Source organism: Erinaceus europaeus, chromosome 8 (genome assembly GCF_950295315.1).
Source record: "Erinaceus europaeus chromosome 8, mEriEur2.1, whole genome shotgun sequence".
NCBI lineage: Eukaryota > Metazoa > Chordata > Mammalia > Eulipotyphla > Erinaceidae > Erinaceus > Erinaceus europaeus.
In genome coordinates, this window is record NC_080169.1 from 7366629 (window position 1) to 7394551 (window position 27923).

The 27923-nt window shown below is 41.4% G+C and overlaps 1 protein-coding gene across 1 annotated transcript in view; it reads left to right on the forward strand.

The window, feature by feature from the left end:
* The window catches only part of LOC132539855 (engulfment and cell motility protein 1), a 155832-nt gene that overhangs the window by 83392 nt on the left and 44517 nt on the right, over window positions 1-27923 (forward strand). Inside the window, exon 2 of the mRNA XM_060195865.1 lies at window positions 14992-15155. Within this exon, the coding sequence (XP_060051848.1) occupies window positions 14995-15155 (161 nt within the window). The 5' untranslated portion in view covers window positions 14992-14994. The remainder of the gene's footprint in view (window positions 1-14991; window positions 15156-27923) is intronic.

A 27923-nucleotide genomic window follows, 5' to 3' on the forward strand; every position in this document is an offset into this window, starting at 1 on the left:
CCTGATAGCTTTCCTATTCTTTATCCCTCTGGGAGTACGGACCCAAAGTCATTGTGGGATGCAGAAGGTGGAAGGTCTGGCTTCTGTAATTGCTTCCCTGCTGAACATGGGCATTGACAGGTCGATCCATACTCCCAGCCTGCCTCTCTCTTTCCCTAGTGCGGTGGGTCTCTGGGGAAGCAGAGCTCCAGGACACATTGGTGGGGTTGTCTGTCCAGGGAAGTCTGGTCGGCATCATGCTGGCATCTGGAACCTGGTGGCTGAAAAGAGAGTTAACATCCAAAGCCAAACTGTAGACCAATCATGAACCTAAAGGCTGGAATAGTGCAGATGAAGAGTGGGGGGGCCCCTCCATTTTGTAGATAGCTAGTAGGCATATTTTAGTTATATTCCAAAGGACCTGTGGCTATGCTAGTTTTTTTTTTTCCCCTGAGCCTGAAATCTGGCATGCGGGTGGTCACTATCAGGCCACCCCATCAGCTGGGGCCCTACTTGGGAAGTCCTGAGATTCTCAAACAGACATGATGGGCGTAGACCTTGAATAAATCCCTCTCTCCATTGTTACTGGTCATTTCTATCAGGAACAACAAAATAGACCCATTTGTGGGCCCCCATAGGACCTTGCCCTCAACATGGATCAACAAAGGTAGAGAATGTCCCATACTCTGAAGGGAGGCTAGACAACATACTCTATGCTACACCTGAGGAAGATGGGTCCTGATATTGGGGCAGCTTGGAACGTTCCTACTCATGATCAAAGAATGTGAGCTCAGATCTACAGGGATGCAGAGGTCAAGAGGATATATAGGATTATAGGCTACTAAGGTGAATATGGGCCCCAGATCAGATCAAATCAATGGGGTTTACAGTCAACAATATTTATATACCTTTCCCATATTTGGGAGCTACTCTCTTCCCTGATCCAGCTTTCTGGTCCTTTTTGCAGCCATGACATCATCTCCCCAGACAATCACCCCTCTCAATTTCTCTCTGTCTCTAATAAATAAATAAATATTCTGCAGCTTTCACCTCTATATTTTGAGTCTTGCTTTCACAACTTCCACAAAGATGTCTCTGAAATAAACTTTTTTTAAAAAAAAAAAAAACTTTATTTGTTGGTACAAGAAAAAAGTCAGAGCACTGTCACATACGGTGCCTGCAGAGATACCCAGCATCACATACATGCATCACATCCCTCCCTGCTACAATGCATTTCTCCACACATTGTGTGCTCCCAATGAACATTATTGATATTCTCTCCTTTACTACAATAAATAATTATTTATATGAACATGGTCCTCCAAACAGTTACTAAGGGATATCACAGTTTTCTGTCATTTCATATTTGTTGATGACTTGTATGACATCCCCCTTGAAGAATATACTCAACTAATAATGAGGAAATTGATTATTATTTTTCTTTTTACTATTAGCTTTTAATTTATAGATAAATCTTTTATATAATGTTGAAGTAATGGCTGTCTAATGTATCAGCTTTCAAAGGTAGATTCTTTTTTCCTATTATCTCTCTGGGTCCTGATGGAGTTGGAGTTCAGAGCCCTCTGGTCATCTTTATCATTTACCCCTCTGGGAGTGTGGACCAGATTCTTTATGGGCTGCAGAAGGTGGGAATTCTGGCTTCTTTTGCTGCTTCTCCAATGGACATGGATGTTGGCAGGAGGAGCCATAGCCCCAGCCTGTTTCTGTCTTTCCCTAGTGTTAGGGCTCTGGAGAGGAGAGGTTCCAGGACACATTAGTGAGGTTGTCCACTCAGGGAATACAGGATGAAGTCATAGTAGCATCTGCAACTTGGTGGCTGAAAGCAATAAGATATAATTCAGGACAAAATGATTAATGGGCAGGAACCATGAAGTAGGAATAGAGCAGATGGGAATAGGGATTTTAGGGTGAGTAGAGGCTAGGAAGTCTATTTTAAGTATGTTCCAAAGGGACCCGTGACTGATCATTTTTGCTGGAACTTGATAGCTCACCTGCAGCTGGGCTAAAAATACTGCCTGGGAAGATGATTTCAGAGTTGAAAATAGGTCTAGAAAACTAGATCAGGGCAGAGAGTAACTGTAAAAATTGGAAAAAAATATATATAACTACAATTAAATATGTACCATGTTGATTTGATCTGGGTTCCATATCTATTCATATTTAGCACAGGAGCCTGTGTAACCTCTGAATCCCTCTCAACTTGAACTCACAGTCCATTGTCACAGCTGGAAACGTTCTAGGCTGCTCTCATTTCATGTCCAATAGAAACTGAATATTTATAAACAGACCCAGGGTGATCACTATGTTAATATAGTTGTTGAATCTAGGAGATTATATCTAGGAGCATGTTGTGTGGGCCCTTAGCAGGTGGATAAAGTGACTTGGTGATTTAACAGGAAACACTGTTGCACCCATTTTGAACAGTCCACGAAGTACGATGGAGGTAGATCCTTAAGCAAATCTTATATTTTATCATCTTTTACAGTTGAGCAGATACACATGACATGTGCTGCAATGGTAGATAGAAATGAAACATGGCATAGAAGTGTGAAGAAAAATGAGAGAACTGATTTTGATGGAGCACTTAACTCTGGGTCAAAAATTATTTGCATCCCCCTCTCCTCTCTCTCTTCCTCTTTCTCTGCTTTCTTACTCTCTTTCCCCCTCTCCTCTCCTCTCCTCCTCTTTCTCTGCTTTCTTATTCTCTTTCCCACTCTCCTCTCTTCTCTCTCTCCTCCTCTCCTCTCTTTTCTCTCTCCTCTCCTCTCTTCTCTTCTCTCTCTCCTCTCCTCTCTTCTCTCTCCTCTTCCTCCCCCTCTCCTCTTCTCTCTCTCCTCCTCTTTCTTCTCCTTCGTATTCTCTCTCTCGTTTCCCTTTCCATCTCTCCCCCTCTTCTCCTCTTTCTCCTCCTCCTTCTCTCTCTTCTTTTTCTCCCACCTCTCTCTCCCTCTCCCCTCTCTCCTCCTTTTCTCTCTCTGCCCCTCTCTTCTCTCCTCCTCCCCCTGCCCCTCCTTATCTTAATAAAAAAAAATTATTTGCATTATTTCATTACCATTTTAACTTAAATGTTTCTATTTTTTAAAGTACTTATGATGCTCACTTCAGAAAGGAGTAAATTAAATTTCAGAAGTGATAAATAAGTTACCAAATTGCTCCTTGAAAATATTTTGACGTATTCCTGCTATGTATTTTTAAAGCATAAGGACTATTCACCATGCAGTGACTACCTAATAGTTCATTTGTTTATAACCGTATGTATCTCTACTCACATCCCACTATAGTTTAGTGTATAACTCAGAATATCTTTAGGGTTTATCCCTCACCAACTCTAACTATTGTAAATACTCTGATGATTTCATAATAAAATAAACTCCTTTGAATTTAAAAATAAATCCCTTTTAATATGACTTAGCCATTGTCTCTTACCTTTCTTTCTGTTTTTTTCTTTTTTTCTTTTACCAGAACCCTGTTCAGTTCTGGCTTATGGTAATGTGGGGGATTGAACCTGGGATGTTGGAGCCTCAGGCATGAGTGTCTGTTTGCATAATCATTATGCTATCTACCCTCTGCCTTCTCTTATCTCTCTACTATGATTTACCCAGACCCTGGCAACATTCATACTAGCAGTAATTATCTGTGCTGCCTCTGTATGATGCTATTTCATAGACAATAGACATACCATAATTTTGCTGACACACCAGCATTGTATTATAAGATATAGGAATGGTAGGTTTCTTTTCTTGTAATTAAGGGTCTTTCATACCTTTTTAAAATAATTTTTTTTTATTTATAAAAAGGGAACACTGACAAAAACCATAGGATAAGAGGGGTACAACTCCACACAATTCCCACCACCAGAACTCCATATCCCATCCCCTCCCCTGATAGCTTCCCTATTCTTTATCCCTCTGGGAGTATGGACCCAGGGTCATTATGGGGTGCAGAAGGTGGAAGGTCTGGCTTCTGTAATTACTTCCCCACTGAACATGAGCATTAACAGGTCAATCCGTACTCCTAGTCTGTCTCTCTCTTCCCCTAGTGGGGCATGGCTCTGAGGAAGCGGGGTTCTGGGGAAGCGGTGCTCCAGGACACATTGGTGAAGTCGTCTGCCCAGGGAAGTCTGGTTGGCATCATGGTAGCATCTGGAACTTGGTGGCTGAAAAAAGAGTTAACATATAAAACCAAACCAATTGTTGACTAATCATGAACCTAAAGGCTGGTATATTACAGATGAAGATTTGGGATCTGCATTTTGAACATAGCTAGTAGGCCTATTTTAGTTATATTCCAAAGGGCCCATTACTATACTAGTTTTTTCTAAGCCTGACCCCTGATATGCAGGTGGGCCCAGGTTGTTGTCTGGGGAGATGATGCCATGGCTGGAAAAAGGGCTAGAAAGTTGAAAGTACACCTTTTTTAAAAAAAAAAAAACAAAACCATGAATAAACTCACCCAATTGGCTTCCTTCACTGGATGGATGGGGATTGTTACAGTTCAGACACATCTATCCAGTAGCACAGAAGTTACTGGATTACTGGATATATTCACTAAGTGGCTTAATTTTTTTAATCTCTCAAGTAACTTAACACTTTAAATAAATTCCAGCCAGTTGCACCACATTGGAAAATTGCTGTATGTCTGAAACAATTTAGGTATCAGTATTTGCCACGTCGCCTTTCTGAGCGTTATGTCTAGAGCAATGCTCATTTAACTGACTTGCATTCTCTGTGTGGCATTTACCCAACAGTCATCACTCATGTTTGTTCATTAGGTGTTGGGGTGATGAGCCAAGCAGCTATATTCTCAGCTGGGCCTGCAGCCTGTTTAGTTTGATTAATGATGTGCAGGGAGTGAACAGTTTGCAGACCGTCTTCGAAACCAGTTAGCTAAAGACAGATAGCTGAAAGGTAGCTAGCTGGTGGGAGCTCAGGAGGTGGGCTCTTGAACAGGGAGAGTCATTTAGAAACTTCGTATGACTTTTGGTTACTTTAACTAGAGAGAGGACAAATTCTGCAGTGCATGATGCTCTCAGGCTAGCTGGCCTAGTAAGCACGTGGGATGTAGTGGAAGGCATGTTACTGATATCTTCATAGAATGGTATTGTATCTGTGGGATTTAGTTCTGGCCATTTATAAAGTTCCCGTGAAGCCTGCCCACCTCCCAGTCATGCTTCAGATCAAATGCACGTGCATCAATAAAGTGAATCCGACTTTCCTTTGGAAAATCCTATGTCAAAAAGAGCAAGCAGTTATAGTTTTACTATAGCAAATGAACTTTATACTGAGGGGGAAAAAGGTTTTAAGCATAATATTTATCTTGCTTCCTGCAGTTCCTATAATTTTTCCACCTCATTTCATTTAACTATTATTGGTTTGGTACTCGTTTCAAAAAGTGGTACTGGAACATTTTCTTCCCTGGGTGAGGCAATAGCAAAAATACAGGCTGATCTTGGAGTTGTAGAGAAAATGTCTGTTATTTTTTTCAAGACTGATTTATTTATTTGAAAGAAGAGAGAGAGAACAAAAGCGTTATTCTGACATATGCAATGTCAGGGATCGAAATCAGGGCCTGGAGAGTGGTGTAGATAGCATAATGGTTATGCAAAGAGATTCTCATGCCTGAGGTTCCAAAGTCCCAGGTTCAGTTCCACTCACCACCATAAGACTGAGCTGAAGGGCTGGGGAGACAGCATAAGGGTTGTGCAAAGACTGAGCTGAGCAGTGCTCTGGTTAAAAAAAAAAAAAAAATGAAGCCTTGTGTTTAAAGGCCCAAAGTTTTATCTAACTACACCTACCAATAGGCCATAATTATCTCATTTCCCACTGAGGCTCTGTCTGTTAGTAGTATGCCGAAATTGAATGTGACACACTATTATTATTGTTGTTGTTATTCCCAGAGTAGATAGATTTCTCCCCATACAACTGGCAAAGAACACCCCTGAAACTCCACTGGCAGCACCCAGCAGATAGATAACCCCTTTTTGACATGGTGTTTTTTTGTTTGTTGTTTTTCCCCACTATCCCATCTAAAATACTCAGTTCAACAATGAAACCATTCCCAAAGGCATTTTGGGGAGGACAATACGTAGAGGTGTGAGGATATGCCCAAGGATGCAGAGGAGACAACACCAGCACAAGAAGAGGCATCCTTGCTTAGTTGACCTTTCCACTTCCTTCCTCTGCTCAAATAGCTTAGATGCTTGCCACTTACTGCAAGAGAAAGTCCAGACTCTCCTACATGATCTCAACCTGTTTTACAAGGTGACTTCTTCTTTCTTTACCTCTCTCTCTCTCTCTCTTTTTTTTTTTTTTGCCACCAGTGGTATCACTGGGGCTCGGTGCTGACATTAGAAATCCATGACTTCTGGCAGACATTTTTTTCCTTTTTTTTTTTCTTTCTTTCTTTTTATTTGACAGGACAGAAATGGAGAGAGGAGTGAGAGATAGAGAGAGACAAAGATCTGCAGACTTGCTTCACTGCTCATAAAGCATGCTTCCTACAGAGGGGCGGGGGCTTGAACCCTGATCCTTGCATGTTATAATATGTGCCTAACCAAGTGTGTCACAGCACAGCCTCCACCCCCCCATTATCTCTTACCCCTCTACTTAAGTGAAGATGCATAAACAATATGTATATATGTCTTGTTCCATAAGAGCTGGTTGATGTACAGCCTTTTAATCCTTACAGCACACTGGCAAGACCTATTCATTAAGCACCAGCTTACCGAGGATCTGATGTTTACAAAGATTCGCAAGTTTGGCCCAGAATACAGATGATAAAAGTGAGAGTAGATTTTCAGCTTCACTACAGGGGGATGGGTGGGCAGGGCAGGAATGGTGCTAATATACACTCCTATTAGCTTATAGTCTTATAAATTACTATTTAATCAATATGAGGGGGAAAATAGATTGAATTTCTCAAACTTTTTGATCTGTAGACCCCGGTTCTGAGTATATATTCCTTCAATCTAAGCACTTAAACTTTCAAATTGATTAAAAAAAAAAAAGTTAATTAAAAAAAAAAGTGAGAGACCAAGAGTCAGAACTCACTTTCCTGATTGCTGTCCATGTGTTTTCCCAAACCCTGCAGTAGCCAAGAATGAGCATAAGCAGTCACCTTTGTATTGGCCTAGAGAGCCCTAAGCTCCTCACTTCTCCTTTTAGGTCTAAGTCATAACCACTCTGCAGAAACCCACCCCAAACTAGTGTTTTCATACATTGTTTCCTGACCACCCCAACTGAAAGTGATCTCCCTTGCTTTGGACTTCAGAACCCATGTGATAAACCACTTTTTTTTTTTTGTTTGTTGGTTGGTTGGGTTTTTTTTTTTTTTATATTAAAAGGAAACACTGACAAAACCATAGGATAAGAGGGGTACAACTCCACACAATTCCCACCACCAGATCTCCGTATCCCATCCCCTTCCCTGATAGCTTTCCTATTCTTTATCCCTCTGGGAGTGTGGACCGAAGGTCATTGTGGGATGCAGAAGGTGGATGGTCTGGCTTCTGTAATTGCTTCCCTGCTGAACATGGGCATTAATGGGTCGATCCATACTCCCGCCCTGCCTCTCTCTTTCTCTAGTACGGCAGGGCTCTGGGGAAGCAGAGCTCCAGGACACATTGGTGGGGTTGTCTGTCCAGGGAAGACTGTTTGGCATCATGCTAGATTAACCACTTGTTATCAGTGCCTCAGCGTAAAAAGCATCAGACTGGTAGGTGCCAGGAGCTTTGGATTCAAAGCTTGGCTCTGCCTCTAGCTAGTGAAAGATTTTGAGTAAGTCACATACTTTTATCTTGACACATGCTGCAGCCTAACCTTTGAAATCCCATCCAATAAAATAGTCTAGGGTTCTGAATATATTACACACAATATTGCATAGATATTCATTTATCTGTTTTTTATTTATAAAAAGGAAACACTGACAAAACCATAGGTTATCTGTTTTTTTTTTAATCCACTCAATTATGAATTCATTGGTTTTTGTTTTGTTGGTTGGTTATCCTATTGGGCAATATAGTTATTGGTTTGGGAAGAAGTTCTCAAGGACAAGGATTTTTTTCATATTTACTCACAAAGTAAATGAAGCAGAAGGGAAATCACTTAGACCATCTGAAGTCTCAGATAAAGAACTCTGTGCAAATACTAATAAGCCTATTAGACTTTTGTTTTGTTTTTAGCATTTTGTTCATTCTTGCACACCTGTGTATTCAAAACTGTAGTTACTAAGCTTCAAAAATAAAAATGAATGGCTACCTATCAGTAGAAGTTACCAAGCCTGGAGTGGGGGAAATAATGAAATTGTTATGCAAAAAGATTTTTATGCCTGAGGTTTTAAGGTCCTAGGTTCATTCTCTCCAACCACTGTAAATTGGACAGTGACACTTGCCCATTTCTTCAACTAAAATATTTGGTAATGTTTAGCTCCTGAAGCTTCTCAGATACTCATTTTAAAGACTGTGTTTCTTCTTTTCTACCAGAAAATGCCATTTTGCAAAATAGATATCATCTTCCTCTCTCTACCCTCCAGAAAAAATTTTGTATCTTATTTGTCAAAGATTCATGCTAATTCCTATTACAATAGTAATAAAAGTAAAAAAAAAAAAATCACATTGGGGGGTTGTGCTTATAAGAACTTTCCTAGTTTGCATGTTGTTTGAATGTTTACTACTTACTTGAAGTTATGTACTACTGTTATTTTTTTACCAACTTAGAACTATAAAATTCATTAATTGTAGGTTAAAGTTACAAATGTCTGATCAACCATCATATTCAGAAATTAACTGCAGTTGAAGATTTCCATTGTAATAATTTATTGCACAAGCTTTGTGGGGGGCGGGGCTGGGGCAGGTCAGAACCATGGTTACACACCTGGCAAAGTAATACAGTAGCCAAGTGAGCTGTTATTGGTCCAAGTACTAACATTTACTGGGTGTTTACCAACTGGAAGCACTATAAGCTTATTTCTTACATTTCAGCATTTTTACAACAAACCTACCAAATAGGGACTCTCTACAACTTTCCATTAAGACGTCAAGGTACCGGAAATATCTATTGGTATAAGTCAAAATAGAAAACTTGACCAAGTTCTGTAATTAGAAAGCTTTGTTTTCACTGGGTTTGCACACACGGAACTGGGATGGACACTAGCACTCCTGGATTTTAACAGAGATGCCTGTTGATGGAGGTTTTCGTCAGTGTAGTATATGAAGAGGGAAGAGTTTGCTTCATCGGGCCAATGAAAAGTGGACCCAGTGTGGCTTAAGAAGGGTAAAATGCACAGCGGCTTTAACAGAGAGGGATCTTTGGTCTTTATCTTTCATTTTTACTAGGTCCAGAGACCCTTGGGAATCTGTCCCCTGATCATTAACCCTTAGTTTAATTCTAACTTGACTTTTGCACATAAATCTTCTCGGACTGTAATAAAACAATGTCCTCTTGAAATTATTTTCAACCAAAAGAAACCATGTCAAACCCCGGAAGTGAATCCTACCCCTAGAAACCCTTCTTCAGGACCATTTGGGGGAAGAACATTAATCTAGCAGGACCAATTCTTTTTAGTGAAATGTAACTGCAAACTGCTGTGCACATGTTACCAACACCTGGTATTGCCATGAAGTTGTCTGCTTGCTGCAAGGAAGCCCCTCCCCCCCAGGTATAATGCATTACAATAAGAGCTCTGCACTTCCTAATTGCTTCACTTAAGAGAACTAAGGTTCAAAGGTTGGGCCATCTGCCCTGCTAGTGAGATAGTTATGAGCTAGACTTTGATTATTAGTTAATTTATTTATGATCAGAACTCTGGCTTATGGTGGGGGGAAGGGAAGCAGGGTGGAGAGCTAAGGGTGAACCTGGGAGTTTAGAGCCTCAAGCATGAGAATCTCTTTGCATAACCATTATATTATCTCCCCTACTCTTGGAATTAGACTTTGAAATGAACATTGCCTACACTCTAACACCAGATGTTTTCTCTTCTGTCAGCAAAGAAGGCTTTGTTGGTTAAGTCCAACTCACTACCTGTTTTCTTAAAATCAGCTTTTATTTAAGACCCATGCCCTTTCAACTCAGTGTCTATAGCTATTTTGTCAGAGCTAAGTGAAACTAACTGAACCTTTCAGAAGTGACCCAACCTCTGGTCTGTGAGACATCACTTTAAAATAAGAAAACTTAAATGCTGTCCATGTGGGTCCAGAGAGTAGCATTATTTTCCTCTCAGTTTCATTTTACAACACTGACAGCACTCAGCAAAATCTTCTGTTTGCATGGACTGGCCTATGTAGAAACAGTCCCCAGCTGTGTCAAGACTACAAAGTAAAACCATCTTGAGTTCTCAAAAGGTGTCCTAGTATTAAAGACTTCCGGCAGTAGAGTGGGGAAAGGGAAGGATGACTACAGACTCCTGGGTCTACAGTGTTTTCCAGATAAGCCACTAGTTTCTTAACTACTTACATTTTTAAAAAAAATTTTATTATCTCTATTTTAATGTAATGTAACTGCAAACTGCTGTGCACATTGTTACCAGCACCTGGTGTTGCCATGAGGTTATCTGTGTGCTGCAAGGAAGCTTTTTTTTTTTTTTTTCATTGAGATAAACCATCTTCAGCACTGATTTAGAGGAAACCTCATAGTGATGGGTATGATGCATTGGGATAAGTAACAGCCAGAAATTGAGTGGGAAGGGAGTGATAGAGAGACCCTTGCAGCACTGCCTCACCACTCGTGAAACTTTCCCCTGCCTTGTCTGCCTTAGCCTAGAATGACTTCTGGATCCCAAAGACACCAAATTCAGAAGCATAGACTTTTTGTTTGTTTGTTTGTTTAATTCTGCAGGTGAGGGGTGCGAGTCTAAGAGATGAGCTTTGAACATGCCAGTCCTTATTCGACTCCGTCTAGTCTTATAGGTCATGATACAAATAAGAAACATCAGGGAGCCAGGCAGGTTAAACACACATGGCCTGAAGCACAAGGACCTGTGTAAGGATCCTGGTTCGAGCCCCTGGCTCCCCATCTGCAGGGGAGGGGGGTCGCTTCACAAGCAGTGAAGCAGGTCTGCAGGTGTCTATCTTTCTCTCCCCCTCTCTGTCTTTCCCTCTTCTCTCGATTTCTCTCTGTCCTGTCCAACATCAGCAATGACAATAACAACAAGGGCAACAAAAAATGGGGGTAAAAAAAACAAACACTTCCTGTCATCCAGGAACTTACAGTCTAGATGGGGTGAGAAGTGCAATAATGAACTTAACCACTTTAAGCAAAAGGACCAGAGCCACCACAACTGCCACATGGAAGGCTCCAAAATGGTGTTAGAAATTTTGGGAGAGGGAGTGCAGAGGGTTAAGCGTATGTGGCGCAAAGCACAAGGACCAGCATAAGGATCCCGGTTCAAGTCCCCGGCTCCTCATCTTCAGGGGGGTCACTTCACAAGCGGTGAAGCAAGTCTGCAGGTGTCTGTCTTTCTCTCCCCCTCTCTATCTTCCCCTCCTCTCTCCATTTCTCTCTGTCCTATCCAACAACAATGACATCGATAACAACAATAATCACTACAACAATAAAATAACAGGGGCAACAAAAGGAAATGAATAAATATTTTTTAAAAATTAAAAAAAAAAAGCAAAGAAACTCTCAGGGTCAGTACTAAGCAGAACTGTAACAAGCAGTAGTCAACGTCAGTCTTTGCCCTTCCTGTCCAGTCTAGGCTGTACCCCTCTCCCTGTCTCCTCTTCCCTGGAGCCAGGTGCTCTCTTGGCATATTCTCCTTTCTCCTGTCAGCCTCCTCTTAGGAAATGTTCTGTAAGTGTAAATGTAAAGGATTCTTGCAGTTATGGATTCTCCCATCTCTCAGGGATCAAAGTCTTAAGCTAGAGGAGTGGTGCTCAAACAGGGGATTTCAAGTATGAAATATAAGTAGGAGCTCAAGGGTTTTCCTGACTACATAAGGGATTATCATCATTGCTGTGCAGAGGTATTGCTATGAGCATAGAAATGACGATGAGTTTAAGTTATTTCTTATTGAAGTAGCTCTGTCATTTCTTTCTGTCACTAGATGTCCAGTGCACTCTCCATTGCACCACAGAGCCACCTTCTGTCAGTTCCTTCCTTCCTTCCTTCCTTCCTTCCTTCCTTCCTTCCTTCCTTCCTTCCTTCCCTCCTTCCTTCCTACCTTCCTTCCTTCTTACCTTCCTTCCTTCCTTCCTTCCTTTCTTTCTTTTTTTCAAAATCGTTTGTTTAGTAAGATATGGTTTATGGGACAGTTGTTGATACATGGCTACAGTTTCTTCTGTTCCAGTGACAGCTGTCTTCACACCACTGCCAACACCAACACAAGACCCTCTTCATCATCATACACTGGGTCCCCAATTCTCTGTCCGCCCCCTTCGATCTCCCTCAGCCCAGAGTCCTATGTATTGCCGCAGTACGCCACACTGAGACTAAGCTTCCCTTGTCTTTCCTTGTTTTTTTAACTTCCACCTGTAAGTGAGATAATCCAATACTAGTCATACTTGTGGCTTATCTCACTTAATTCCCTCAAGTTCCATCCAAACTGTGGAAAAGGAGATTTCATCATTTCTTTCAGCTAAGTAATAATCATTTTATTGGGGAATTAATGGTTTACAGTAAGTACAATTATGGATACACATGTCAAATCTCTCAGTTTTCTGCAAAACACAATCACTGCCCAGGCCAGGTTCTCCTCCACCATCATGCACCAGGACCTGAAAGTTCCCCTTCTCCCCCACCCCCCAAGAGCCCTTTACTTTGGTGCAATACACCAAACTCAGTCCAAGTTCTGCTTTATGCTTCCCTTTCTGTTCTTATTTCTCAGCCTTTGTCTGTCAGTGGGATCATCCCATATTCATCCTTCTCTTACAGGCCGGTCTCACTTTATTTCTTCAAGCTCCATCCAAGAGGGGATGAAGAAGGTGGATTCATTATTCTTAATAGTTGAGTAGTCTTCCATTGTGTGCAAAGATCACAACATTCTCAACCACCCATCTGTTATTAGAACTATCTTAAGTACTCATCTGTCATTGAGCATCTGGGCTTCTTCTAGGTTTGAGTTATTAGAAACTGCTGTTGTGAATATAGGTGTCTGTAGATCCCTTTGACTAGGTGTTTTGTGTGTTATCTAGTAGATCCCTTGGAGAGCAATTGCTGGATCATAGGTTAAGTGCCTCTCTAGTAGCTATGTTATTTCTGTCCAACTCCAATCAACCTCCATCCCCAAATCTGATATTTCCCTTGAACTTCATTATATTTATTTGTTTTAACTCTTCAGTTGTCTTTTAAAGGACTGATTTGAATTCCATAAGAAAGAAAAGAAGTTCATGTAATCAACTACCAAATGTCAGGTTGAGATAACTACTCTTGTTGAAGATGGATCAACAATTATTAACACTTTTTATCCTCTCTTCCTATCTCTTAATATTTTTTCCGTCTGATTTTACTGGCATTGGTGTCATTATCTTTCACTCTTCCACATATTACACCATCATACAATACTCAGTCTGACAGGGAAACGTATGCTAAAATTATGTGCCAAGTCAGAGAAATCTAGAGGGAGATATTAATTGGTCAGCTTGGGTCATATAATGACTTACTAGAATGATGGTTGTGCCTTGGTGGATATGGAATAGTGACTATCCTCTCTGTGGCAGTCCCTTAAGAAACACAGGAAGTAGAGGGATCATTTCTTCCTCTGAGCTTCTGCTATATGAGGAAATGAGCGTTACTTCTAAAATTCCCCCTGCTTTGAATTTGAATACCTTAAAACTGTGTCTTTGTTTTGATATTCTAATGACTATATCTCTGTCAGTCTTGAATGTCCTACATCCCAACACATGGTCATATAACACTGGGAGATGATCATTGTCTTCCTGGATCAGTTCTCTTTTCTCTATAAGGGGAAGGGGCAGTTTCTGTGTTGCAAAACCTAATATTTCAGTCTTGACAAAACATAACCATGCTTTATAGTGAATGGTATAAGATGTTCACAGCTTCAAAATTTATCAAGCATTCCAAAGTTAACATTTTGTCGGAGCTAAAAAAGGAAGCAGATCAGGTAGAAGGTCAACTGGAATTTTTTCTTTGTGCTGTTATGCTGGGGGCATGAAACGACGCTTATGTAACTGCTTCCAATTCAGATGCAGTGTATGTTCAAATTGGCTAATGTGTGACATTGTCCAAATTATTCATCTGTTTCTGTAACAGGAAAAATACATTCTTACTGCAAAACTTCTTTCTGAAATGCTTCCCCAACCCACTCACCAAATCCACCAGTCTGTGTTCTGTCTTATGTCCATATTTCTCTTATATGATCTTTTCATGTCTGATTCTATTAGTAGACTCTTACCTCATCAAGGCAAGTGCCTAGCCTAGTATACCTAGTACCTAGCCTACCATATACCTACTTGCTAAGGGCTCAGAAATGTTTGTTGTATTGAGCTCACAAATAATATTTATCAGGCAAGTCTTCCATAGTCTGTCAGTACAGTTTGAGTCATGGTGAGCAAACAGGAATAGTCTTAGAAATCCCCATGAACCAGAAGTCTGCAGCACTTTCGTCTCTGTGCATTGTACTACTGTGGTCACTAGCTACCACATATTGCTAGGGAAACTGTGGCATGCAGATGCTCTGAGAACAGTGGTGTCTAATACACAGAGCAGACCTCACGTGTGAATGGAAGAGACCTGGCATCACCCCACCCACTTCTCTTTTGCATTTATCTCAGTTTCCTGCCTTTACCAAAGACCCTGTAGAAATGCAAATACGTTGCCTAGTAGAGGATCCGTGTACTGTGGATTCAAAGTCTCAGGAGTGAGAAATATATAAAGAAAGATGAGAGTTACTATCAGCTACAAGTAGATAGACTCTGGGTTTGAGTAAAGAATGCTTATAAAGGGACTGAGAAAAGTAGGGAGCTGTTAGCTCTGGAGAACTTTTCAGAATGGGCAAGGCCAACCCCCAGGAAAGTGATGATCTCCTTTTAATTTATAGGTAATGCAGGTGGTGAAGGAGCAGGTCATGAGAGCTCTTACAACCAAGCCTAGCTCACTGGACCAGTTCAAGAGCAAACTGCAGAACCTGAGCTACACTGAGATCCTGAAGATCCGCCAGTCTGAGAGGATGAACCAAGAGGATTTCCAGTCTCGCCCAATTTTGTAAGTTACCCTGGCCTATAAGATTCTTGAAATCTCTGGTCAACCATTTCTGTAATACACTCCTCCTTCTCCTCCTTCTCCTCCTCCTCTTCTGGAGGTTAATAGTTTACAGTACAGTTGGTACATGGGTATGATTTCGTATCTCACCATGATAGATGTCTGCAAAATACTCTCACCACCAGCCTCGATCCTTTTCCATCGTCGTGTCAGAACCTGAAAGGCCGCCTCTCCCTACACTTTTCCCTGTGCTCCTTTCCCAGAGTCTTTTGCCTTGGTGCAATACACCACCACAAGTTTGACCACAAGTTTTACTTAGTGTTTCTTCTTTCTGCTTTTTTTTTTTTTAATTATTATTTATTCTCTTTGTTGCCCTTGTTGTTTTATTATTGTTATTGATGTCATTGTTGTTGGATAGGACAGAAAGAAATGGAGAGAGGAGGGGAAGACAGAGAGGGGGAGAGAAAGAGAGACACCTGCAGACCTGCTTCACCGCCTATGAAGCGACTCCCCTGCAGGTGGGGAGCCGGGGGCTCGAAACGGGAACCTTGTGCTTTGCGCCACCTGTGCTTAATCCACTGCCTGACTCCCCTGTTCTTGTTTCTTAAACTTTGCTCAGAAATGAGATCAACCCAAGTTCATCTTTCTCTTTCTGGCTTATATTGCTTAACGTGATTCCTTCAAGCTCCTTCTAAGATGAGATGAAGAAAGTGACTTCATCATTCTTAATAGTTGATACATAGATCACAAATTTCTTAGATATTCATCTATTGTTGGACAACTCTCTTGCTTCCAAATTTGGACTGATACAAAGTATGCTGCTATGAACATACATGCACATAGAACTCTTTGCATGTGTATGTTTGTTTCCTTAGCATAGATCTCCAGGAGAGGAATCGCTGACCTATAGGCTAGATCCATTTGTAGCCTTCTAAGAGTTCTTCAGACTGCTTTCCACAGGGAATGGGCTAATTTACATTCCCACCAGCAGTGTAAATGAGTTCTTTTATCTACACAACTTCTACACACACACACACACACACATACACACACACACACAAACACACACACACACACCGACCTACAAGAGTGAAGACTTCTCGCATGACTGGGTTGTGTTGTGAGCTTTTTATGATAGCTCGATAAGAGATATTCTGGAAGATAGTGACACTTTATAACATTTCAGCAGCTGCTTGAGGAAGGCTGGGCTAAAGTAGGCTTGGGAGTGGTAGGGGTAGGTTCTGACAAAGGAACTAACTCAGAAAGTAACCCCACTTGCTAGCTCTAAGGACTTGTAGCTGGAAAGCAAGGGGTCATTATAATGCTTGAACAGTATAGGTTTTGCCTGTGAAATCATATTCCATGTAGGACTCTTTGAGTGGCAAGATGCTTTGGCTCAGCCAGGGTGAAGTCCACTGATGAGTAATGCAATGCCTTAAAGGGTGTTGAGTGAAAGGGAGAGAGAACTGGAGAACAAGAGCAAGACCCAACTTCTTTCTTCCTACACGCTTACCTCAGTTTCACAGCAGTATATCTCATCTGATACCCCAAATAAAGACACAGTGAGTCTACTTTTTTTTTTTTTTACCATTTTTATTTGTGATTAATAGTAAGTTTCAAGAGTGTAAGATTACAGCTTATAGTTCCACACTTCACCCACCACCAAAGTTCTATATCCTCTTCCTCCCAAAAATAACCAATATGGTTTTATCACAAAGTCTTAGAAACAGTTTATTTGCTTCTGTTTGTTTCTTTGTTCTTACAAATCCATGTGTATCAATTCCCTAGATTCCACATATGAGTGAAACCAGCCAGTAACTCGTTCATCTCTTACTGCAGTAAGAATAATCACCTCCATTTCCATCCACTCTATACCAAAGGATACAGCATTGTCTCTTTTTGATTGCAGAGTAGTATTCCATAGAATATCTGTCCCATCACTTCTCTAGCCAGTCATCTGTGGATGGGCATGTAGGCTGCTTCCACTCTTTGGCTATTATTAAATGTAGCTGTGAACGTAGGGGTACGTATAGCACTTTAACTTAGTTTTTGAGTGTCCTTTGGATAAATGCATGAGTGGTGTTGCAGACTCATTGGGTAAATCCATTTTTGTGTTTATTTATTTGTTTGTTTGTTTATGGACTCTCCATACAGTCTTCCAAAGGGGCTACACCAGTTTGCATTCCCACCAGAATATAACAGAGTTCCTTTCTCTCCACAACCTTGACAACACCTGTCTTTGCTTATTTTGTTGGTGTAGATTGTTCTTATAGGTGGGAGATAGAATTTCAGTTTAGTTTTAATTTGCATTTCTCTAATTATAAGTGAAAGGAGCACTTTTTCATATGTCTGTTAGCCATGTATATCTCTTTTTTAGACAGTGACTATTTAGTTTTTTGGCCCACTTTTTTTATTGGGTTACATTATGTTTTTTTCATTTGTACAGCTGTACCAGTTCTCTATATGTGTTTGGATATCATTTGTTTTGGGGATGTGTGATATGCAAATACTTTCTCCAATTAACTGGGTTTCCTGGTTATTCTTATGTAATTTTCTCCTGATGTGCAAAAGCTTTTTAATTTGAAGTTGTCCCCTTTATTCACTCTTGTTTTCATTTCCTGTTCTCATGGGATTGAGTCTCCAAATACATCTTTGATGTGAGAATCATGCAATACTTCACAGATTTTTTTTCTTCTACATACTTTAGATTTTTCTGGTGTAATAGATAGGTACTTGATCCATTCTGATTTTATTTTTATGTATGGTGGGAAGTGTTATAACATAACTTTTCTCCCCATGTGCCATCCCAATTTTCCCAGCACCATCTGTTGAAGAGACCTTCTTTACCCAATGGAATGGCTTTGACCCCCTTTGTCATATGTTAGATGGCTGTATACATAGCAGCATTTCTGGACTCTTGATTCTGTTCTATTGATCCAAGTGTCCATTTTTACTCCAGTACCTTGCTATTTTAATTACTTCTGCTTTGTAGTATAAACTGAATTTTTGGAGCATGGTACCACCATAATTTTCTCATTTTCTCAGAAATTTTTGGCCATTCATGGTTCTTTGCGATTCCACACAAACTTAACGGGTTGTTAAGTTTCCTTTAATGATGTCATCGGGATAATGATATTAGTCTTGTAGAACATGTTTGCAAATAATCCTCATTCTTCAGTTTTCTATAAGAATTTGAGGAATAGAATTTATTAGTAAAGCTGTCTGGACTTGGGTGGTTATTATTATTATTATTGTGAAGATTTTTGTTTACTCTGGGTTCAAGCCCCCTCTCCCCAGCTGCAGAGTGAATGCTTCATAAGCAGTTAAGCAGGTCTACAGGTATCTATATTTCTCTCCCCCTTTCTATTTCCCATCCCCTCTCAATTTCTCTCTGTCCTGTCAGATAAAAACAGAAAGAAAAAAGGGGGGAAAATAAAAGGCCACCAGGAGCAATGGATTCTAGGTGAAGGCAGAGTGAGCCCCAGCAGTGATCCTGGTGACAAAATATATATATATAGACACATATATATTTGTTTACTGATTCATTCTCTGCACTAGTGATTGGTTTGTTTAAACTAGCTACTTCCTCTCAGGCTAAGCTTGTCAGTAGGTAGGATTCTAGGAATTCATTTCATCTAGGTTGTCCAAGTTATTTGCATATAAATGTTCATAACACCCATGTATGATTCTTTATATCTTCCCCTGTTTGTATATGTTTGTATCACATGTCACTTGCAACTGTTGTGCCATTTTAAGCTGTTTTGAATCTTGAGCATAAAGACTTTCTTAAAACTTCTTCATTCATCTCTTGTCCTTTATCTAAGGATCTAGATCAGTTTTATTACCCTTAGGTTTCATAGGGAAACAAATTAGTAAAGGTAGGGGTGGGTAAGGAATGTTGGACATTTATTGTAAAGTCCATCTTTGATATCTTTGTCTCTCTTGTTTTATTTTTGCTCCTCTCTCTGATTCTTGTCCTTCTGATGTGGCCTTGCTAATGCTTGAGAATTTGCAGAGCACCCCTCTGTTTCCTTTCCTCACTTCTCTGGAAAACAGGCATGTCTTAAATCCCACTTAAAAACAAGAGGATCAGAATATAATCTAGTACTCCAAAGAGCACTTCAGTGTCGGGGGGCTAGACAAGGCCACACTTAGTAGTAGCTGCAAGGAACCAGGTTCGAGCCCCCCCCCACTACCTGCAAGGAGTGGTGAAGCAGGTCTGCAACTGTCTGTCTCACTCCCTCTCTATCGCCCCTCCCTCTCCCAACTTCTCTTTGTCCTATCAAATGAAATGGGAGGGGGATTTAAAAAGGGAAACATGGCTTCTGGGAGCAGTGGATTCATAGTGCTGGCATTAAGCCCCACAATAACCCTGGAGGCAAAAAACAAACAAACAAACAAAAAAAAAACCCTTCATTAGCAAACAGAAGATTCAGGACTTGAACTCATTCACTCAGTGAGTACTCAGATACCCTTCACTCAGCTAATGTCTCATCCTCCACCAAAATCCAAGAATAAGATGAAGTCTAAAAAGGTGCACAGATCTGAAAATATGAGAGCCACTCTATGTCTACACTGCATTAAGAATGTGGCTAGGCAGCAGGGAAGGAAATGCTTCCTGCAGGTTTTTGACTTAGGTCACTGTGAAACCTAAATCATGTCCACATTCAGCAGCAGCCAGCTGGTAGGAGAGGCACTGCTGGGTTTTTTGCATTGGTCCTTGCCAGAAAAAGGTAACAGCCTGAAATAGAGTTTAAAATATTTCAGGTAATTGGTAGACTCCTTGGAGATTAGTCTCTCACCTGCAGGGAGAAACAGTGGCATCTCACCCCATAACGTGCCCTGCGGTAGTGAAATGTTGGGTTTCCTAATGTCTTGTCTCAGCAGATGTGTAAGCATAGGAGTATTTATTATGCTTTTGACAAACATTCTTAAAGTCTAAAAGAAGACTTCTGGAACCACTTTGGCTAAAGCCAAGTAGTTGTTAGAAACTGCTTGACCATGACTTTGCTCAAAGTAAGCAGATTAACTTCATACCCAGAGTGAACACTTCGCTCTTGCTCTGGCTTCGTGTGTTTACTGCCCAGGGCTGTGACATTCTGTGTTCAAGAAACTTTTACTTTTTGCATTTGTACTGTAAGGAGACTGAATGCAAATAGAAAGGAAGTTTCCTCCTGTATATGTAAAACATTGTCATCTTCATTTAACTGTGGGAATTAAAAGCAGAGGGTTGGGGGCAGGGGAACAGCATGGTTATGCAAAAAGATTTTCATGCCTGAGGCTCCAAATCCCAGGCTCAATCCCCAGCACCACTATAAACCAGAGCTGAATAGTGCTCTGGTCTGTATGTCTGTATCATTGCTCACCTCATTAAAATAAAAGAAAGCAAATAGGATATATTAAAAATAAAAAAAGATGTGTGAACCATTCAAGAAAAATTGACAAGACCAAGAAAACACTGGAAGCAAACAAATAAACAACCAAGTTATATGGTGGCAGTAAAATTAAAGACTTGTCAGCAGCTGCGGCATTTGGCAGGGGTCATTACTGCAGCCTCTGAAACCAACAAGCTAGTGATATCTTCTGCCTGTTAGCATTCTCTATTACAGAGGACCTCAGCACGTGGTCAAATGATGTCTGAGTGCTGCCCAAGTGACTCATAGAAGAAACTCGAGTTAGGAAAGTACACAGACCATTTATGACTGTGTCTTTGATCCATTGCATCTGCATATAGGTGGCTGCCTGCTGAGTCCCGTCTATGATACAGAGAACAGGCAGAGAACCAGAGACACTGGACCCTCACAGTACTGGGTTTAAAATGGTGCTGAGCTGTGTACGGACTGGTCTAAGGATCCCAGTTCAGCCTCGGGCTCCCCACCTGCAGGGGGTTCGCTTCACAAGCAGTGAAGCAGGTCTGCAGATGTCTATCTCTCTCTCTGCCCCCTCTGTCTTCCCCTCCTCTCTTGATTTCTCTCTGTCCTATCCAACAACAACAGCAATGGCAACAATGATGATAATAATAATAACAGAGGCAACAAAATGGGAAAAAATGGCCTCCAGGAGCAGTGGATTTGTAATGCAGGCACCAAGCTCCAGAGATAACCCTAGAGACAAAAAAAAAAAGAAAGAAAGAAAGAAAGAAAGAAAGGAAGGAAGGAAGGAAGGAAGGAAGGAAGGAAGGAAGAAAGAAAGAAAGAAAGAAAGAAAGAAAGAAAGAAAGAAAGAAAGAAAGAAAGAAAGAAAGAGTGATAAACTGGGCAGTGGCACACCTGGTTGTGGGCACACATTACAGTGCATGGTGACCCAAGTTCAAGCCCCTCTTCCCACCTGCAGGGGGGAAAGCTTCCCTAGCAGTAAAGCAGTGCTGCACATGCCTCTCTCTTTCTCCCTTTGTCTCCTCATACCCTTTCAGCTTCTCTCTGTCTCTATCTGAATTAACTAATTAATTAATTAATTAAAAAAACATAAAAATAAAAACCGCTGGGGGGGGTCTTCCTCATACCATGCACAGTGCTTGGTAGAAGGAGCAATGGTGGGTGGCCACACAGAGACTCATCTAACCTGAGCCTCCAGGTAATGTCCTTTCAGAGCTGGAAAATACCAGTAAGGTCATCCAGTTCAAGGTTTTGATTATGCGGCAGAGACAGCCATTGGTCAGGGCCTCATTGTCAGTGCAGAAGCCCACCAGCTGTACTCACCTGCCTCTGAACACACAAACACACACACACACACACACTCACACACACACACACATTCACACACACACTCACACACTCACACACACTCACACTCACACACACACACTCACACACACACTCTCACACACACACTCACACACACACTCACACACACACACACACACACACCTGATGGCCTCTGAGCATGAGCATGCCTTTTTAAAAAAATTTTATTTATAAAAAGAAACACTGACAAGACCATAGGATAAGAGGGGTACAACTCCACACAATTCCCACCACCAGAATTCCATATCCATCCCCTCCCCTGATAGCTTTCCTATTCTCTATCCCTCTGGGAGTATGGACCCAGGGTCATTGTGGGTTGCAGAAGGTGGAAGGTCTGGCTTCTGTAATTGCTTCCTCGCTGAACATGGGTGTTGGCAGGTTGATCCATACTCCCAGCCTGTCTCTCTCTTTCCCTAGTGGGGCGGATCTCTGGGGAAGTGGGGCTCCAGGACACATTGGTGGGGTTGTCTACCCAGGGAAGTCTGGTTGGCATCATGGTAGCATCTGGAACCTGGTGGCTGAAAAAAGAATTAACATATAAAGCCAAACCAATTATTGACTAATCATGAACCTAAAGGCTGGAATATAGCAGATGAAGATTTGGGGTCTCTGTTTTGAAGATAGCTAGCAGGCCTATTTGAGTTATATTCCAGAGGGCCCATGACTATACTAGTATTTTTCTTTCTTTTTTTTCTGAGTCTGACCTCTGATATGCAGGTGGACCCAAGTTATTGTCTGGGAAGATGATGCCATGGCTGGAAAAAGGGCTAGAAAGCCAGATCAGGGAGAAAGTAGCTCCCTAATATGGGAAAGGTGTATAAATATTGTTGAGTGTAGACCCCATTGATTATGGGCCCCAGATCTAATCGAGCATGTCTTTCTATACCAAACCTTGGAGTCACAAAGATGCCTAGCAGTGTGCACCCTGGTTTTTAGAGGACATTTATGTATGCTGAGAAGAAATATGCAAGCTCCGCGTGAGCAATACGTTGGGGAGAATATTTTCAGTGAATTCAAAAAGCTGCATAACTCTTAGTTCTTGACTAATTGTTTCAGAGAGGAGACATTTGTTATTTTCTACTTAGTATGACTTAGCTGTTAAGATAAGTCCAGCCACACAATGAATCCAAGTATATGGATATAAAAAGCTTGAGTCATCCAAAAATAGAATATTTAACCTGGGGAAGAGAACATATGAGGACAAATACCAGTGAATCAGAGAGGGGAAAATGTGGGAGAACCTGAATCGGGAAGCGAACAAAATCTGAGATCAGATTCCAAGGTCACCCATCCAAATGCGGCTCTTCAGGCAAGTTATGCAACCCACTCTAAGGCGATTTTAGTCACATCTAGAAATGAAGATAGGGCTGTTGGATAGTATGCCAGCTCCCCCTGGCTTCTGCTTAACCAAGCACCGGTATGCCTGTATGGGATTGGTTTGATCCCACTCAAAGCTGCGGTCTAGTTACATAAATCACTTTTATATTTACATAAAGCACCACCCTCCCTCCAGGGCATTGGTGGTTCAGTGGTAGAATTCTCGCCTGCTCCGCCCCCTCTCCTTGTCACACCCTGATTTTCACCAGTCACTTTTCTCTCCACCCTCTCTATGTCACATCCTGTTCACACCCTACTTGGGAAGCATATATAAAGACAACATCGTTTTAGTTTACTTTTTAGTTAGTTTAGTTTAGCTCGGCTTAGATTGTGCTGCGTCCTGCATGAATAAAGAGATACTGCCTACAGCTCAACCATGAGTCCCTGGTCGTCTGTCTCCCGTCCGTGAAGCTCAGCCCGGCATACGGCGCCTGAACAGGAACCGACATAGGGCCACAGAAATGGTGACACTGCTGACACTGGTAGTGTATACTAGGTTTGACTGCCTACGGCTTCTGTCATCCCAGTTTCAGTTCCCAGCATCACCATATGCCAGAGCTGACAGAGAAGTCAGTCAGTCAGTCAGTTAGTCAGTCTGTCTGTCTGTCTCTCTCTCTGTTTGAAATAAAAATTAAGATTGGGGTTGCGTGGTAATGCAGCGGGTTAAGCGCACATGGCGGGAAGCACAGGGACCAGCATAAGGATCCAATTCCAGCCCTTGGTCACCACCTGCAGGGGGGGTCACTTCACTACAGGTGTCTTTCTCTCCCCCTCTCTGTCCTAGCCAACAACAACAATAGCAATGATAAACAACAAGAGCAACAAAAGGGGAAAATTAGCCTCCAGGAGTAGTGGATTTGTAGTGTAGGCACCGAGCCCCAGCAATAACCCTGGAGGCAAATAATAATAATAGTAATGATAATAATAATATGGAATTATATGCATAACTGGATTGTGAGGATTCAAGAAGATCACATATGAGAAACTCTTAGCCTATGATTGCAATACTATACAAAGAAATGTATTCTTAGTTAACTTTTTTAAAAAATAACTTTTTATACTTTTTAATTATCTTTATTCATTTATTTGTTGGATAGAGACAGCCAGAAATCAAGAGGGAAAGGGGTGATAGGGAGAGAGACAGAGAGACACCTGCAGCCCTGCTTCACCACTTGCAAAGATTCCCCCTGAACGTAGGGAACAAGGGGCTTGAACTTGGGTCCTTGTGCATTGTAACATGTGACCTCAGCAAAGTGAGCTGGCCCCCAGAAACGTATATTCTTATTATTAAATGAACAATTATAGACTCATAGATAAATGAGTAGATACAGATAGATATGAATACAATAACCAGAAATTAGTAAATTGTCATAACATTAATTTGTACATGGTAAAACTAACCCTATGGGAGTATTTTTATATTCCTCATAAAATTCTCTCATAAAATATAGTAAGGGTAGGTGAAAATAACTAAAAACAAATATAGCCAGACATAATACTAATGTTTATCCTGAAAATCTACTTCCTTACTTAAAATTGGTCACAAGCTTTGTTCAAACTTTTTGGTCTTTTTTTTTTATCATCAGTAAGACAGTCTGGTCAGTTACGTAATTCCCATTATTCAGTGAACTAGACAATTTGTTGTTGTTGCTGCTGCTGCTGCTGCCAGGATTATCACTGGGGCTGGTGCCAGCATTATGAATCCACTGCTCCTGGCTGCCATTTTTTCCTTTTTTTTTTTTTTCTTTTCTTCTTTCTATTTTATTAGGTCGGACAGAGAACAATTGAGAAAGGAAGGAGAGGGGCCAGACAGTGGTGCAGCTGGCTGAGCCAACACATTACAGTGCGCAGGGACCCGGGTTCAACCCCCTGGCCTCCACCTGCAGAGAGGAGGCTTCACAGGTGTTTAAGCAGGGCTGCAAGTGTCTCTCTGACTCTCTTATCTCCCCATCCCTCTAAATTTCTATCTCTATTCTAATAAATAAATAAAATATTTAAAGAGAGAGAGAGAGAGAAAAGAAGGAAAAAAAAAGATAAATACCTGCAGACCTGCTTCAGCGCCCATGAAGCCTCCCCCATAGAGACTTGGGAATAGTGCTGTTAACCAGCTGTGCCACCTCCTGCCTCCCTCCCCCGACAAATATTTTTTCAGGACCTGTCACACACCAGGTTTTATACTATGTGTTAATAATTCAGCAGCGAAAAGAGCAGACATAGCCCATGACCCAATAATGATTATATTTTAGTGATAAGAAAAAGATTATAGGCATGATAAATAAAGGAAATATGAAACAGGATAAGCAAAAAAAAAGGAGGGAGTCGGGCAGTAGTGCAGCAGGTTAAGTGCACATGGCACAAAGTGCAAGGACCCACATAAGGACAAGGACGATGGTTCGAGCCCCCGGCTCCCCACCTGCAGGGGAGTCGCTTCACAGGCTGTGAAGCAGGTCTGCAGGTGTCTATCTTTCTCTCCTCTCTCTGTCTTCCCCTCTCCTCTCCATTTCTCTCTGTCCTATCTAACAACAATGACATCAGTAACAACAACTACAACAACAATAAAAAACAACAAGGGCAACAAAAGGGAAAATAAATAAATAAAAATTTAAAAAAGAAAGCTCATAATTTTACTTCTTTTTTTTTATTTTTTTAATTTAAAAAAAAAATTTTTTTTTTATTTAAGAAAGGATTAATTAACAAAACCATAGGGTAGTAGGGGTACAACTCCACACAATTCCCACCGCCCAATCTCCATATCCCTCCCCCTCCCCCTTAAATACAGTGGACAGGATAGATTGGAATGTTGGGACCTGAGAAGAGAAATGTTAGGGAATAAGGAAGTAGGATGAGCAGGTATTGAGAAAAGAATATTCCAGCAATGATAACCTTCAGTGCAAGGATACTGAAACAGGAGCAATTCTGGGTGCTCAGTAAATAACAGGAAAGCACAGTGGTTAGAGTAGGACAAATAAGAGAGAGAACAACAGGTGAGCTAAAAAAAGGTGTGCTTTGGGAGTCGGGCTGTAGTGCAGTGGGTTAAGCGCAGGTAGCGCAAAGCACAAGGACCGGCATAAGGATCCCGGTTCGAACCCCGGCTCCCCACCTGCAGGGGAGTCGCTTCACAGGTGGTGAAGCAGGTCTGCAGGTGTCTGTCTTTCTCTCCTCCTCTCTGTCTTCCCCTCCTCTCTCCATTTCTCTCTGTCCTATCCAACAACAACAACAACAATAATAACTACAACAATAAAACAACAAGGGCAACAAAAGGGAATAAATAAATAAAATTTTTTTAAAAAGGTGTGCTTTTCAGCCACCAAGTTGCAGATGCTACCATGATGCCAACCTGACTTCACTGGGCAGAGGACCTTACCGATGTGAGGTCCTTACTTTGCCAGAACCCTACCCCTCTGGGGAAAGATAGAAACAGGCTGGGGATGTAGATCGACAGGTTAACGCCCATGTCCAGCAGAGAAGCAATTACTGACATCAGACCTCCTACTTTCTGCACCCCATAAAGAATTTTGGTCCAGAATTCCCTGGACAGACAACCCCACCAATGTGTCCTGGAGCTCCGCTTCCCCAGAGACCCACCCTACTAGAGAAAGAGAGAGACAGGCTGGGAGTATGGATCCACCTGTCAGTGCCCATGCTCAGCAGGGAAGCAATTACAGAAGCCAGACCTTCCACCTTCTGCATCTCACAATGACCCTGGGTCCATGCTCCCAGAGGGGTAAAGAATAGGAAAGCTATCAAGGGAGGGGAGGAGATACGGAGTTCTGGTGTTGGGAATTGTGTGGAGTTGTACCCCTCTTATCCTATGGTTTTGTCAGTGTTTCCTTTTCATAAATAAAAAAGAGAAGAAAAAAAAAGAATTTTGGTCCATAGTCCCATAGGGATAAAGAATAGGGAAGCTTCCAGTAGAGGGGATGGAATATGGAACTCTGATGGTGGGGATTGCGTGGAATTGTACGCTTTTTATCCCCCAATTGTGTCAATCATTGTTAAATCACTAGTGAAATGAAGGAAGGAAGGAAGGAAGGAAGTAACTAAGGAAGGAAGGAAGGGAGGGAAGAAGGAAGGAAGGAAGGAAGGAAGGAAGGAAGGAAGGCAGGAAGGAAGGGAGGGAGGGAGGGAGGAAGATGTCCGAGAGCCTAGTTAGATAGGATCTTATTGGAAAGTTTGGAGTAGAGGGGTGACATGATCTCACCATTTTTTAAAATGATCTCTCTGGCTATTGTATTTGAGATAGTCTCCAAGAAGCCATATTTGGAAGCAGGGAGATCAGTCAGAAAATAATTTCAACAATCAGAAAATAATTTCAACAATCCAAGCAAGAAGTGGTAATCAGGGTCCCTACTATAGGTTAGATATATTCGAAAATAAGAAACAGTGGTGTTTCCTGATTAGTTAGATGTGGCATGTAAGAGGTGAAGAGGGACCAATACAAGCTTACTATCTGGCACCTGAATAATTAAAGACAATATGTGAAACAGGTTTAGGTAAGGAGACCAGGAGTTTAGCTTTAGACATGCCAAGTTTGAGGTGTCTATGAGACATCCAAGTAGACATTCAAATGTCAGACAAGTTAGGAGTTCAGCAGAGATGCCAAGATGAGAAGTATAAATTTTAGAGTTGTCAGCACAGAATTGATATTTAA